Source organism: Pseudorca crassidens, chromosome 21, assembly GCF_039906515.1.
Source record: "Pseudorca crassidens isolate mPseCra1 chromosome 21, mPseCra1.hap1, whole genome shotgun sequence".
In the NCBI taxonomy this organism is placed as follows: domain Eukaryota; kingdom Metazoa; phylum Chordata; class Mammalia; order Artiodactyla; family Delphinidae; genus Pseudorca; species Pseudorca crassidens.
The window spans coordinates 19,625,611-19,640,557 of record NC_090316.1 but is presented as its reverse complement, the minus strand read 5'-3'; the positions used below and the strand labels follow the sequence as shown (position 1 = coordinate 19,640,557).

At 35.6% G+C, this 14,947-nt stretch overlaps 1 protein-coding gene across 3 annotated transcripts in view; it reads left to right on the top strand.

Moving 5' to 3' along the window:
- Nucleotides 1-376: 376 nt before the first annotated feature.
- Nucleotides 377-14,947, top strand: part of MSR1 (macrophage scavenger receptor 1) — a 67,903-nt gene continuing 53,332 nt past the window's right edge. For 2 of the 3 annotated variants that reach the window (XM_067721600.1, XM_067721602.1), the window contains exons 1-3: nucleotides 377-461; nucleotides 8,377-8,483; nucleotides 9,954-10,067. In XM_067721600.1, coding sequence (XP_067577701.1) covers nucleotides 8,381-8,483; nucleotides 9,954-10,067 — 217 coding nt within the window. In that variant the 5' untranslated portion in view covers nucleotides 377-461; nucleotides 8,377-8,380. Of the gene's footprint in view, nucleotides 462-3,746; nucleotides 3,808-8,376; nucleotides 8,484-9,953; nucleotides 10,068-14,947 lie in introns of those variants that run through there. The other variant, XM_067721601.1, reaches the window with a different exon arrangement.

Below are 14,947 nucleotides of genomic sequence, written 5' to 3'. Positions count from 1 at the left end.
GATTAAGAAAAACAAATCACTTAAACATGGAGTCTTCCCTCAAGGTTATATAGTACGAAAGAGATCATGAGAATTAGTGGAAGATAATGAGATTAATAGAAGATAAATAATAATGAGAATGTTACAGAAGGCAGACATATCTTATTAAAAGGAAAAGATCAGTCTGCCATACATTATGTACCCTGTTACATTAACTCCATTTCTTTTTCATTTTACTTCTCTTTTTCTTTTGTGAAGTCCTAGATGGGAAGAGGAATGAGTTATCTGACAAATTTAGATTTTGCAAACTTGTGCACTGAGGGGAGTACTATTGAAATACATTGTTAAGAAAGATTTCCAACATACAAATGTGTCATTTCCTTTTTCATGTGCCCTGCTGAAATATTATGTGATAAAGGCTTTAGGTTTCAATTGTTAAGAGAGGGAAGTGGATAAATCAGTGCTGCCGTCTTTAGGACACGGTAAAAGAAGTTTACTTATGCTTTTCCCAAATTGCTTCTATTGAGTGTATGTGTCTACTCTGTGTGTTTGTGTGTGTCTAAGCGTATGCGTGTATGTGATATGTGAGAGATATATACATATGGGATCAATAATTTGTGGTCGAATTTTTTTATCGTATCCCTAATTATTTGATTTGATTGTTTCAGTGATAGATATTTCTGCTAGATTTTCTGTGGGTGAAAAATGTATATGTGTGCTGAACTAGCAAGAGATTTTTGGCATATAATTTTGCATATTTTATTACAAATTATTGACTTTATTCAAAATATGACTAAATATATTTTAATTAGTCTCATCTGCTTAGTTTTTACATGATACTTTTGACTTTGTACTTCATATTGTCTTTACTGCTCATATAGCAGATCTTGGTTGGGCATCTATTATGTGCACTTCCCTGAACTAGATATGGGGAAAGGACACGAAAAATAAAATATAGCCTCTGTCTTCAAGAAGATCATGACCTAAGGCAAATTGGCATAATATAATTTGAGCACTGTAAGTGGTGTGAAAGTGCTCTATATAACTACTGTGGGGGTACAGGAGGGCCAAACCTACTTCAAGAGGAGAAAGAAAAACCTTCATGGAGGTGTTAGAATTTAAGTTCACCTTGAAGAATGATTAAGATTTACACGACATAAAAAACGGGGGTTAGGCGTCTCATTGGCAATGTGAGAATAGTGATAGAAAAGTCATAAAAGTGAGATTATAAATGTTTTACACAGGGTTTAGGAGCCGTTGTTCTGGTAGTACACTGCCGACCTTCAGGCCCTAGCTCCCCCTCTCCCTAGCTGTGTTACGTTAACTAGGTACTTCAATGTTTTAGCTCTTGGTTTCCCAACCTGTAAAATAGAGAAAATACCTCATGGTGCTGCTGTGAGGATAAAATAAGAAAAGTTCATGTTAAAAAAAAATTGGTGTTTTAAAATATTGGTGATTCATTTATTGGTTGTTCTCTGTGTACTAGACAATTTACAAAAGTTATTTTTAATTCTCATAATCTTTAAATTGATATTATAACCATATAAATGGTTATATATAGTCATGTGTATATGTATATTTTATATATATATATATATATATATATATATATAAAGAATCTGCAATCAAATAAATTAAAATATTTGCCAAAGATCACATGGCAAGGAAAGGACACAGCCAGCATTCACATCTAGATCTCACATTAAAGAATTAATTGATGCTCTTTCTCCTTCACTGCAGAGGATGAATATGGGTAGCGTCAGGGGCAACATGGATGTTTCCAGGCCTTACCTTAATCCCTCTTACGGATGTGTTCTGTAAGTGTAGAGCTACTGGTTTCACAAGCATGTTAATTTTATGTTCACTTCATGTGGGTTTTTAACTGTTCATAAAATCAGAGTTTTTGTTTTTAAATAATAAGATTACAAAGTTATTATTTACCCCAAATCTTAACAGTGAAATTAACATTGAGAGTTTGAAGATAAATTCAAATAAGACATAGTCTTAGAAAAAAAGAATGTGCATTAAATTATATTACGTAAAGAAAGTTTTTTTCATATCTATGTAAAGAAAGATACCCTGGGGAATGTATGAGCAATTGATATGAATAAACAAAAACTCAAGAAGAAAAATAAATAGTAAAAAATTACATGGAAATAGCCTTTCTACACTAAAAGTAAAAAAATGCAAATGAAAGCCACCTTAAGGTATCATTTAACTCTTACTAAAATCTAAATAATTCTAAAATAAACATTGTTACTGAATAGTGGTGAATTTGGTTTAAAACATAAGTGACTGGAATCTTTGTAAATGTGTACGATCTTTTTAAAGAGCAGTAAGACAGTAGATACTAAGAAGTTTGAGGTAGTCTTCCTGTCACCTGGTAGTTCAACATATAGTGAATTATCCTAAGAAACATTTCAAAAGAAGAAAGCTAAGTTATAAAAATATTTACAGCATCATCATCTATATTAGTTAAACATCGCCCTCCAAAGAACAGGGAACATTTTCTAAAAAGAATTGTAGGAAAATGACTGCATAAATAAGATACATATATTTGATGAATTATTATATAGCCCATCATTTTAAATTTGAAAAAATAGTTCAAAGTATAAAGTTATTGATATGATTTTAAGGGAAATGCATAAGACCAAATGATAATGTACACTATGGTATCAATTTATAACAGGTATACACTCAATGTTTTTCTTCTGTTAGGGTGATGGGATGATAGAAGTTTTGTCCCAACTTATCTTTAATAGTGTTATAATGTTTTTGTAATAAAAACAGGAAAAAAGAAGAGTGTGTTTTCAAACAGAAAAACACTGAAATTCTTTAATTGTTTTTCCTGTTGTAGCTTCTCTAAACTTTTCACCCATTTCATGAAAAGCTGATATTGCAGAGATGTGTTTCACTTCTCATGAGAACATGATTTCAGTAGATTATACAAACTCAAACGATTTCATAATTCTTTATCAGTGCATTGACAGTTGTTAGGAATAAATTTATGAGAAGTTAGTTTTCTTCTTAACTTTGGAAAAGGCATTTAAAGGCACACTTAGATTATGTGAATTGTTCACTGGCTGATAAAGCCTCACATGTGTATATTCTCTAACATTACTAAAACATGTATACTATGGAGTAAGGAACTGGAGGAATCTGGTAAGTCTCACGAATGTCTTTGAGGCAAAAGTGGGAACCTTGGGGGTGAGATTTTTTGTTTCAGTTTCCTATTTACACACAATTCAGAGAAAAACCTTTTATTTCCCAAAGTGTAGCAGAAGAATTTTTTATATTTCTGCATTAGTGAAATGCAGACTTTTCTTGAGGCATAACCCCGGGTCTAAAATCCAGTCATCTTGCAAAATATTTTGTCTTTCATTTATTTATGGAATTTCTCCTAGTGATGAACACATGCTAAGTGGCAGGAACTCTCTAGTCATTGAACCAAAGAGATAAAAACTCCTGAGTCATGGATCTAACTTGTGCAAAAAGAGACAGACAATAGACACGATAAACAAGGGAAATGTATTTCATGTTAGACGGTGGTAAGTTTGGGGCTGGGAATCAAGGCAGGAAGGAGAAGAGGAAGTGAAAGAGATAGGCTGCCATTTTAAATCTGATGCTGGAGAATGGTCTGTCTGAGCTAGTGAGCTTTTAGTCAGGACCCACGCGAGATCGGAGAGTGTTCACATGTTTTGAGCAGAGGAGTGATATGATCTGACTTACTTTTTTTCAGAGGAACATTCTAGAGGCTGTGTGGAAAGTAAAGTGGAGGGAACTGAATGAAGCTGAGAGACCACATAGGGAGCTATTAAAATCGTCCAGGTGAGAAAGATGATGGGGCTTAAGCCAGGATGGCAGGAGGGGAGGTGACGAGAAGCAGTCAGTTTCTGCTTAGGGTTTGAAATCAGACCAGCAAGATCTGATGGTAGATTGGATGTGGAGGATGACAGAAAGTGGGTGACAAGGAGACCCCTAGGTTTGGGCCATATTAGAACTCCAGACGGTGGTGTTGTTAGGGAGATGCATATCCAGGTCTGCAGTTAAAAGGAGTGGCCTGGGTGGGAGATGAAGATGGAGAGTCATCAGCCGTATAGATTGTATCTAAAGCAATGAGACTAGTGAGCTCACCGAGGGAGTGAATAAAGATAAAAAGAGGACAAGAACTGAGACCAGGCACGCTCCAGTGTCAGTAGTTTGGGAGATGAGAAGAACAAGCAGGAAAAAATAACGCTGTCCTCAATGTACTGCCTCAGTACTATCTTCAGCATCTCTTCTCAACGGAAAAGCAAGAACATGACTAGATTTCCAGTGTACACTCAAGGCATTTCATTTTTATACATTTACTGCTTCTTGATTTCTCAGCATCTGCTTCTGCCTCTACCATATGAGGAATACAGCTCAAATTCCGTGTGGCAGGTTATGGGTGACCTGCATGTCTTGACATTCTTTTCTTTTTTCCCTGACCCTGACTTCCTGTTCTACCGTAGTGTCAGAGTTTCTTCCTTATTTTTAGTACTGCCATTCTTTCTTTACTAGCCTACTAAATATGTTTGTTTGTATCTGCCATATTTTTTCCCTGAAAAATAATTTCTACTCTTTGATTTTTTTCTCCTAGTCTTTGTTAAAGTGCTACATTTTGATGCTTGTTCATCAATTCTTTTGAATTTCCTCCTCCTTCTTAATGCCTCTTGGATTCGCCCCTCAATTGCCTACCCCACTGCTACTATCTAAGATGCCTGGCTGGGTAGATAAAAATGAACTGAAATCTAAAAATTGGGATCGAGTGGAAGGAATGGCTTTGAGGAAGTGAGGGGTTGCTATGCCACCAGATACGGGTCTTTGGGTGAGAGTGATCTAGAATGAAGTCCTGGCCTCTGGTTTGAATGCCCATGCTTTTCTAGCACTGCCATATTAATTCTGTATTGCCACACACCTGATTATGTCATGTATGCCTTGCTACACAAAAAATAGTAAAAAGTAGTAAAAAAAAAAAAAAGAATGATTATAATAATAAACAGATGATATAAATGGGTGGCATGCCAACATTAAAAATCCTGGAAAAAGAAAAGTTAGGTTGATGTGGAAAGTACACCATTGTAGCTAGCTGTATTATTAAAAAAAAAAAAAATCTGATTCTGAGACATGAGATCTGAGCTGGATATATTGGCCTGGTCAGGACGCAGGTAGTGGTTCTGCCATGTAAATAGATGAGAGTCTCAGCGAGTATGGATACTAAGAATAAAAGAAAGAACAGAAAATGCCAGCAATCTTATGACAACGTCATCTATGATTAACTTAATCTATTTTTTAATAGAAAAAAGTATACTGATATTTCATACAGATCATGATTAACCCTTGTTTATACACTGCTCCAGAAAACAGACAGAACTCATGGTGCACCCAGAGTAGCCAGAGGGAAGTATTTTTCATTCATCATGCCACTCAACAGATTTTAGTGTTCATCTCCCTTTCACCCTCTATACCTCTATAGCCCAGATATTTATTTATTTATTTGTTGGCTGCATCACCCAGCATGTGGGATCTTAGTTCCCCGACCAGGGATCGAACCCATGCCCTCTGGAGTGGAAGTGTGGAGTCCTAACCACTGGACAGCCAGGGAATTCCCAGATATGGTCATTTAGTCTAATCCACTTGTAGGCATTTATTAGAGGGTTTTCTTTTTCAGTTTTAATAAATCTACCCAAAGAAATCACAGTTTGAAATACAGTAATGTAAAAGACGTATATTATCCTCTAAAGCCCATAAAAGATAGATCAAAGTGTAGAGGGCTAAAGAAAAACAAAATTGAGAACGTCCCTGGTGGTGCAGTGGTTAAGAATCCTCCTGCCAATGCAGGGGACACGGGTTCAATCCCTGGTCCAGGAAGATCCCACATGCCGCAGAGCAACTAAGCCCATGCACCACAACTACTGAGCCTGCGCTCGAGAGCCCGCAAGCCACAACTACTGAGGCCCACGCAAGCTAGAGCCCGCCCGCCGCAACTACTGAGCCCACCTGCTGCAACTACTGGAGCCTGCGCTCCACAATAAGAGAAGCCACTGCAATGAGAAGCCTGCTTAGTTGCCCTGTGGCATGTGGGATCTTAGTTCCCCGACCAGGGATCGAACCCACGTCCCCTGCACTGGAAGGCAGATTCTTAACCACTGGACCGCCAGGGAAGTCCCAAGGATGTTTCCTTTGTATATAGGTGAAAATGGAGTCATAATATCTCAACTATTAGAGCCAAAACTATAGTCAAACACGTAGAGAAGGGGCTGGTAGACAGACTGACAGGAAAAGATTTCTAGGTACATAGCAGGGGTGTCTAAATGTATATACTTTGTGAGCCCATCCTTTATAAACTGAGCTCAAAGTTTAAAAGCTTTGCCACAGTCCTAACTGCTTTTTTTTTTTTTTGGCTGCGTTGGGTCTTCACTGCTGCACTCGGGCTTTCTCTAGTTGCGGCGAGCGGGGGCTACTCTTTGTTGTGGTGCGTGGGCTTTGCACTGCGGTGGCTTCTCTTGTTGCGCAGTGCGGGCTCTAGGCGCGCGGGCTCTAGAGCGCCAGCTCAGTAGTTGTGGCTTGCGGGCTCTAGAGCGCAGACTCAGTAGTTGTGGCGCACGGGCTTAGCTGCTCCACGGCATGTGGGATCTTCCTGGACCAGGGCTCGAACCCGTGCCCCTGCATTGGCAGGTGGATTCTTAACCACTGCACCACCAGGCAGGTCCCCCAATTGCTTTGAATTGTAGTTTTAAAATGCATTTAGCTAAGTTTTATTGTCGTCTCATTTTAAAAACTTATTTGTTTGTTCATTTGTTTTCCATGGCAAGTAAAAAAACTGTCATCCAAATCAAATAATAGAGTGAATTAAAAGGGGGGAAATGGCAGGAGAGTCTGGACCTGAATTAATCAATTTGGTTTCCTATAATAGTGAATGTTCCTAGATAATCGTTTATTTAGCTTCACCTCTGCCTTAGAAAAGAGAATGTAGGTTCTATAAATTCCCCCTCTGCCTGCTTCCTCCAGAGTGGCTGAAGCATTTAAAGAACACACTCCTTGGTCAGATCAATAGGATTTACAAAAAACTAAGATCAGGTTACGGAATGATACAGGTACAAACTGCAAAATAAAGAATCTCCTTGGTAATATTTTTAAAAATACATTGACAGGAGTTGAGTCACATCCTTACTTGTCAAAACCTCTTCCCAAAGTAGGATGAACGTTTGCATATGAATGGTTGTCCTTCAGTTTCTGGAGGAGACATGAGTTTGATGTCCTGGAGCTGCCAGTGCACTCAGTTACAACTTCAGCTCTGCTAAATCCATAACTCATCATTAGAGAAAATAAATAATAATCAGAAGATGTTGGCTTTAGGCTAAATTTATCAATCAAATGAACTGAACTGTTTCCAAGAAAAAGTCATACAATTTCTCTTCATGGCAAATGTTCTTAAAATGCAGTCCTCAGATGGACAGCAACAGCATCACTAGAAAACTTGTTGGGATTGCAAATTCTTTACCCCACCCTGGGGGTGGGGCCCCTCAATGTGTTTTAAAGGAAGCCCTTCAAATGATTCTGATGCACCTTAAAGAGACATAGACATAGACTGGGTCATAAAATATAATAGATTGTGCTTAAAAAGATACAAGCACATATTTGAGATGCTGCCAATGTATATAGTGAAGGAACCCTGAAAGAAAAATATGTGAGAAAGAAAAGAAAAAAAGGAAGCAAAGAGAAGAGAAAGGAAAGGGAAGGGAAGCGAAGGGAAGGAAAGGAAGACAAAGGAAAAGAAAAAAGCTGGCTCCTAATCTGTGACTAGACTTTGTTAAATCTTTCTAAAGGAATAAAGCTGATGCCTTGGCAAAAGAAAACTTGGCTCATGAAGCTCTGATAAAAGATCACAGGAAACATTTTTTCCAAATTTTGCATAACTGTTTGCTCTATCTGGAACCTCTGATAAAAGATCACAGGAAATATTTCCTTCAACTTTTCAGCTACTGTTTGTTCTAAGGGAAATTCTTTTTTTTCTTTTCAGCTGAATGGTTGTTTTCTGCCAGTTGGGTTTTCTTTTTGGTTTTTTTTTTGGCTAAGAGAGCAAAGTTACCTCTCACTCTAAAAAAACACACATCTACAATCACAGGTACACATTTGTACATAGAAAGATACATGAGTGGATTCATGTAAATCTGTCCTTTAATGTTAAAATTAAAACTTATGGGTAAGTATAATATGTTGCTATATAGGGCAGATATGTAAATTTAACTAACTAATTATACTTGTTCCCTTGCTAAAATTGGATTTTAATTATAAATGTCAATTTGAAACTTTTTGCCAAAGGGCCCTAGCAATTCCATGTGTAATTATCATATTTCTCCACGTGTTTGATAGAAGTATGGAACCGTGGGAGAGCTTTCCCAATCAACAGGAGGACACTAATAGCTGTACAGAATCTGTGAAGTTTGATGCTCACTCAATGACCGCCTTGCTTCCTCCGAGTAAGTAGAATGAGAGTGGGGTGCTCGTGGAGATTGTCCTTAGAGTTAGTGACACTATGTAAAATTATGGTCTTGAGACTTACCCTAAATGTGTACATTCCATCTGCCAGGTTAGATTTCAAATTTAGTCACCTGACAGATGGAACATCCCATCTTGCTTATAGTGTGGCTGCTTCTTCTCTTTTTAAAAAATGTATTTATTCATCTATTTATTTATTCATCCATTTTTGGCTGCGTTGGGTCTTCCTTGTTGCGCATGGGCTTTCTCCAGTTGCGGTGAGCAGGGGCCACTCTTTGATGTGGTGCGCAGGCTTCTCATTGTGGTGGCTTCTCTTGTTGTGGAGCGTGGGCTCTAGGCATGCAGGCTTTAGTTGTTGTGGCTCGCAGGCTCAGTAGTTGTGGCCCACAGGCTTAGTTGCTCTGCGGCATGTGGGGTCCTCCTGGACCAGGGCTTGAACCCATGTCCCCTGCATTGGCAGGCGGACTCTCAACCACTGCGCCACCAGGGAAGCCCCGCTCCTTCTCTTTTTTCCTTCAATTTTCCCCCTTTTCTTTATTGTTTTCTTCTCTCTACTTAATTCTTTTCTCCTTTTTTGTTCAATCCCTCATAGAACGTTATTGAACAATGTCTAAACTTTTGTTTTAATTTAGGAGTTTACAACCTGAAAACAAAATTTCCTTCTTTTTGATTAAACAATAAAAACAATGGCCATAGGAAAGAAATTTGTATTCACTTAATCAGAGAAATGTCTTCCTTTGCTAGTAAGTTTCCCCTCTACATTGAGTTATCTTTTCTACAATTAGCATCCCATTATGTGAATTGGTGTTCCATATAAACAAATAATACTAAAATATTACAATGTTCTGAAATATCCAGAGAATGGGCTTCATTGATCCATTCCAAAGTTTAATCAAAACGTGAGTCATTTTATTTCATTTTTTTCACATTATATTCAAATCATAAGAAGCATCCAAATACAAAACTATTGAGATGGAATTAGGAGAGACAATTTGCATAATTATCATTGACAATAATGTTTCTCTTATCTCACTTAAAATCTGAAAAAATGGTATAATTACATAGTTGCATGAAGAATTTTATTTTCACCCAGAATATATTCCCATGTGAAATAGAAGAATGAAATTTAGGTTTGCATGTATGTTGGTATGGTATCAATACTAAAGTTTTCCAGCTAGTGCCCCCAAATGAGACAAGTACAACTTGCAGAGAATAGTAACTTTGTCCTGGATGTTTAGTTAATGGATAAGACAATCAAATGTCCATACTGATACCTGTATTGGCTTCTTCTGTGACTGTCCCTTTTGCTTTGTACTGAATAAATAAGAACCTATTTTTTTGTTCCCTTTTTATTCCAATAGGTTTGATACTAGCAATGTAATTGGAGATTTCAAAAATTTTAAGTAAGAAGAGTAAGTTTTCTAACAGTAGGTTGGGCTTTTGTTTTTCAGATCCTAAAAATGGCCCAACTCTTCAAGAGAAAATGAAGTCTTTCAAAGCTGCACTGATTGCCCTTTATCTCCTTGTGTTTGTAGTTCTTGTACCTATCATCGGAATAGTGGCAGGTACAGTATTCTAGAGTTCTGAACCTCAGCAACTCATCTTGTGAATTAATTATTGCAGGAGCAAAAAGAAGCATTCAGTCTTTTGTATATGGGAGATTCATAAGGGTGACTTCACATCACAAAGTGTTCCTCAGAGTTATTTCATGAAAAAATAGATTCTGCAAAATTATTAAGTAAAAAAAAAGTTTTTAAATAGCATAGAAAATGGAAGTTTGAGATAAAAACATAGATATGAAAAGGAAAGATGGAAAGAATTAGACCATTTCAAAAATATTACCCCCTGAAGTCCTATATATTTCTAATGATGCATCATAAATTTCATGGTAAGTATTCTGGTTGCCAATGTGAGGATATAAACATGATCATTTACATTAATGATGCCTAAAATATAAAAATAAGCCAGTTGTTCAAGAAATACACCTAGTATTAAGAGCAGAAAGTATTCCTGTGAGTCTTCAAACAGAGGAAACCTCGTAAAATAATGGCCTATCCCTCAGTAATATTTGTACAGTTTATATGGCCACATATTTCATAAGGGTATTATTTAAAACATCTCTAAAAATAACCTGCTAGCATCCTTTCAAAAAAAATAAAAATAGAACACTTTGCTTGGGTTCTACATGATGTTTTTAAGGTACTTTTTTTTTTTTTTTTGGAGAGTTTGGCTTGAATTGGGGATAAATTTGAGGATTTCTACAGAGGTGGATAGCTTGCATATAACTCAAGCAAATCTGTAAATATTGTTTTCCTCAGGAGCATTTTTGAGGGATTTGATTGGCATTTGAATTTATATACCTTGTAGCTCTCCTCTTTGTGAGTGGCAAAATGGACATATGCTCGAACAAGAGATAGGCTGGGAGGAAGATATATTTTTATGTGCATACTAATCAGATTAATAAGAAAATTCTCCTAATAAAGGCCAAACCTCCTCCACCAAGAGACAACCTAAAGAATATTCCAAGAGAAAGCCAAAAATTCTACTAAGAAAGAAATGATAATGAAAACAACAATAACTGTAACATTTTTGTAATGCTTCTGAGCATGTACTATGTTCAGGCACTAGGCTATACATTTTCCACAGATTATCTCAATACACCTTACAGTTACCCTTGAGCAGATGTATGCCTACCCTCATCATCCACAAAAGGAAACTTCAGCAATGGAGTTGGAGTTCCCACCCATGGCTCCTGACTCCTAACTTCTGTGGTCTGTTATCTCCCAGTGCAATCGGGATTTTAGAACAAAATATGGTTGGCCAATAAAAAAACAAAACAAAACAGAGTTGTCATAATTTTAGGCAGGAAAATATTTTCTATATGTAAAAATCAACTCCTATTTTGAAACAAAAACATTAGCCAACCACAACAAACTGAACCAATCAGCCTGTCAAACCAACCACTGCCATCTAAGTAAAAGAACCTGATATGTTTGTCATTAAACAACTAACTTCCTGATGAACTGAGATTATCTGTGTGCTGTTCATGTATATGCTTATCTGTAGTTTGAAATGCATAACTGAAAGATGTGTCATTGTTAGGGATCATTAGCTAACAGCCAGTTAGAATTCGGTACATTTCATCACTTTTATACAAACCGTGGCCTACAGAGCCAACCTCAGGGAGTGCAACTTCTTTCTACTAGGCCCAGGCAGAATACGAACTGAAGTCTGGAAAGACTTCAGGGTTCTAACCAAGTTCAAAAATCTCTGGGCTATTAGAAAATACTACCAAGTCAACACATTTTTTCTAGGGTTGACAATGACTGATTTGAAGTAGCTTTGTTTCCTAAAGCTGTAGCATGTACCTATTACGACTGACAAAAAGCTAAAAATGTTCAAATCTTATAAGTTCCCGTTAGCACCCAAATTCACCAGAATTTGAAACAGATCTCCCTGTGTCTATCATACTTGAATAATAAACACTGACAATCCGTTTACAGCTGTAAGTTGTAGGTCAGAATATTTTCCAAAAGAAAACTAAAATGCAATACATATCTCTACTTGATATCCAAAACTTTCAAATATAGACAAAATGTATCCCTGAAATGATAGAAATTACTCTGTTTTGGCAAATATAAATCAGTAGATAAAATAAAGTGTTATACATGAAAACTCTATTTAAAGTGTCTTATACATTGAAAGATATTTCTTAATTATAAAATCTCCTCCATGCGCTACCTTTTCTTCAAGAAGCTACTAGATCACTATCACAGTACAGTGACATAGAATAATGTCTCTGAAGAATAAGATATAATCTAAGATTAATGTATATAAATTGTTACTGATACATTGAAGATCCTTTAGCTCAAAATAATATAAATTTTTGGTAGGAGAAGGTTTTGCCAACATGAAAGAGCAAATGTGATCTGTAAAATCAAATATAACTCTCTCCCTAGGTCTTTGCACAAGCCATAAAATTTGTCTCCTTTCAAATGTAAAATAGAAAAGTCACAAAATGGCATCTCTCTGATGATAATGAAAGAAATGAACATTTGAAAATATGAACTCTGTCATTCTTTACCTAGATTTCTGATACAGTATTAAATTTTTTAAAGAAAGTAAGGATTAAATTAGTTTTCATTCAAGATTTGGGAAAATAAGCAATATTGTGTTTTTAAGTCTATAAGCAAAAAATAGCCTTTATTGTCAGTTCATGTTGAACTTGGTATTAAAGAAAAATCCTTGGTTACATGACATTTTGTTAAATCAAGTCTTCCTTTTCTATACTGTGAAGAAGTTTTGCTTTACCCATATGAAATAAAAAGTATTTCCAGTGAAAGTAAAAATTATATGGTTGAGTAATTAGATCAATATGTCTGTTAAAGCACATATGTGCATTAATATATGATATTTGTTTTTCTCTTTTGGGATTGACATATATATACTACTATGTATAAAATAGATAACTAATGAGAACCTACAGTATAGCATAGGGAACTCTACCCAGTGCTCTATGGTGACCTAAATGGGAAGGAAATCCAAAAGAGGGGATATATCTATATGTATGGCTGATTCACTTTGCTGTACAGCAGAAACTGACACAGCAGTGTAAAGCAACTATACTCCAATAAAAAATAAATAAAGCACAGATACTACCTTTCTCATAGAATACTCAACATCCTCCCAATTTTTTTATATTACACAACATTAATTCCCCTTGTTATCAGTATTGGCCATACAGATATTGAATCTGAAATATTAATAATAATTAAAATATTGAAAAGTATCAAATGTGTATTATGTGCCAGGAAAAGATCTAAGCATTTGCATATATCAGCTCATTTAATTATTTAAACACTGACTAGTAGTATCCTATTTATACAGATAGTGAAATGGAAGCATGGACCAATTAATTTGCTCAAAGGCACAGCTTATAAAGGAAAAAGCAAGAATCACTAATCCAGGCAGCTCTCCTCCAGAACTTAGATTATTAACTGCTACCTAAAAAAGCAGTAATTATCACAAAAGAAAAATTTTTAAGGGACAAGTTTGAGATAATTTTGCAAATATTGTTAGTTTAGATTTCTTATTGTTAAAGTCAAAGTCCATTCCCAGTCATTTTCTATTCCCAGAGTCGCTCAAGTGGTGCTTTATGTATAGTAGGTGCTTAATAAATAAATCATAGAATTGATGACTCCATGAATGAGGCTGTCAATCCAAAACTTGCTCCCTACACTTAATTTAATAAATGTGATGAGATCCAAGTAAGAAGTATACTATTTTGTATAATTTATTGATAAATTTAGAAATGTAAAATAATGTACATGCAATATGGTCTCGGTTGTGGATTATATCAAAATGTAGTTACATATTTTATTAATTCAAATAAGCTAATTTTAAAGAGAATGTAACTAGGAAAATATGATATGTGTTTTATTTTTAATTGGGATTTAATTGCATATGTAGTTTAATACTTAATATAATCATAGCTACAATGACAACCATCATCAAACAGCTTCTTTAAGTAAAGGTGGTGAAGACTCTGTAACTAAGATAATATCTTTCAAGGATAAGGCACCTTAGTTTGTGTAGAGTTTTCACACGTGCCATCTGCGTGCTACTTGATTTACATGGCCTATCGCATTCATCCTCAGCACCGCTGTAAGATAGTTATTACTTTTAGATCACTGGGGAAACCTAATCAAGGAAAAGATAAATAATTTTCTCAGAGTAATCCAGCTAGTAATGGAGGAATGGAACTAGATTCCGGAACCAGGCAGCTTGTTCCTGTGCAAATATCAAACTCTCATTTGTGTAACAGGTACCCTGAGCTCAGGGTGGAATATAATGTTTTTCATGTGTAATCTCATTTAAGTCTCAAAAACCTATAAAGCTGATACTATTGCCATATCATTTTATTAAGAAAACTGACAGATCAGATATCACTGTTTATGTAGATATACTTTTAAGCAATATTAAGTTACTCTTTATTACTCAGTAATGGTCAAATATGGAACATCTTATGCACTCAAATTAATATGGATCAGACTGATATATACATAGCTAAAAGGTATAAACAATATAGATATATAAAGAGAGATGAAAAAAACAATAAAATCTTAACCGCCACTGATTGTATAAAATGGTGTTTAACATTTTCTTCATTGTGTATAATTGTATATTATTTTTATCTGCAAAAGTAATGTTTATGCTTTTCAGTTTTTGAAACTATAAACGTATTTCTCTAGACCCTTTCAGAAGGATAATTAGCTTGTTTAAAGAACATATGCCCATTTGGAAATATATATCAGCACTTCCGTATGCCTCCAAATACCATTTAGTAGAATTTTTTAATTCAGGAAATAATTACTTATAAGATTGTTCATCAAAGTGTTCAATATATTAGTAGAAACAGAGGCAAAGTAAATGTTGGAGTTTTGTT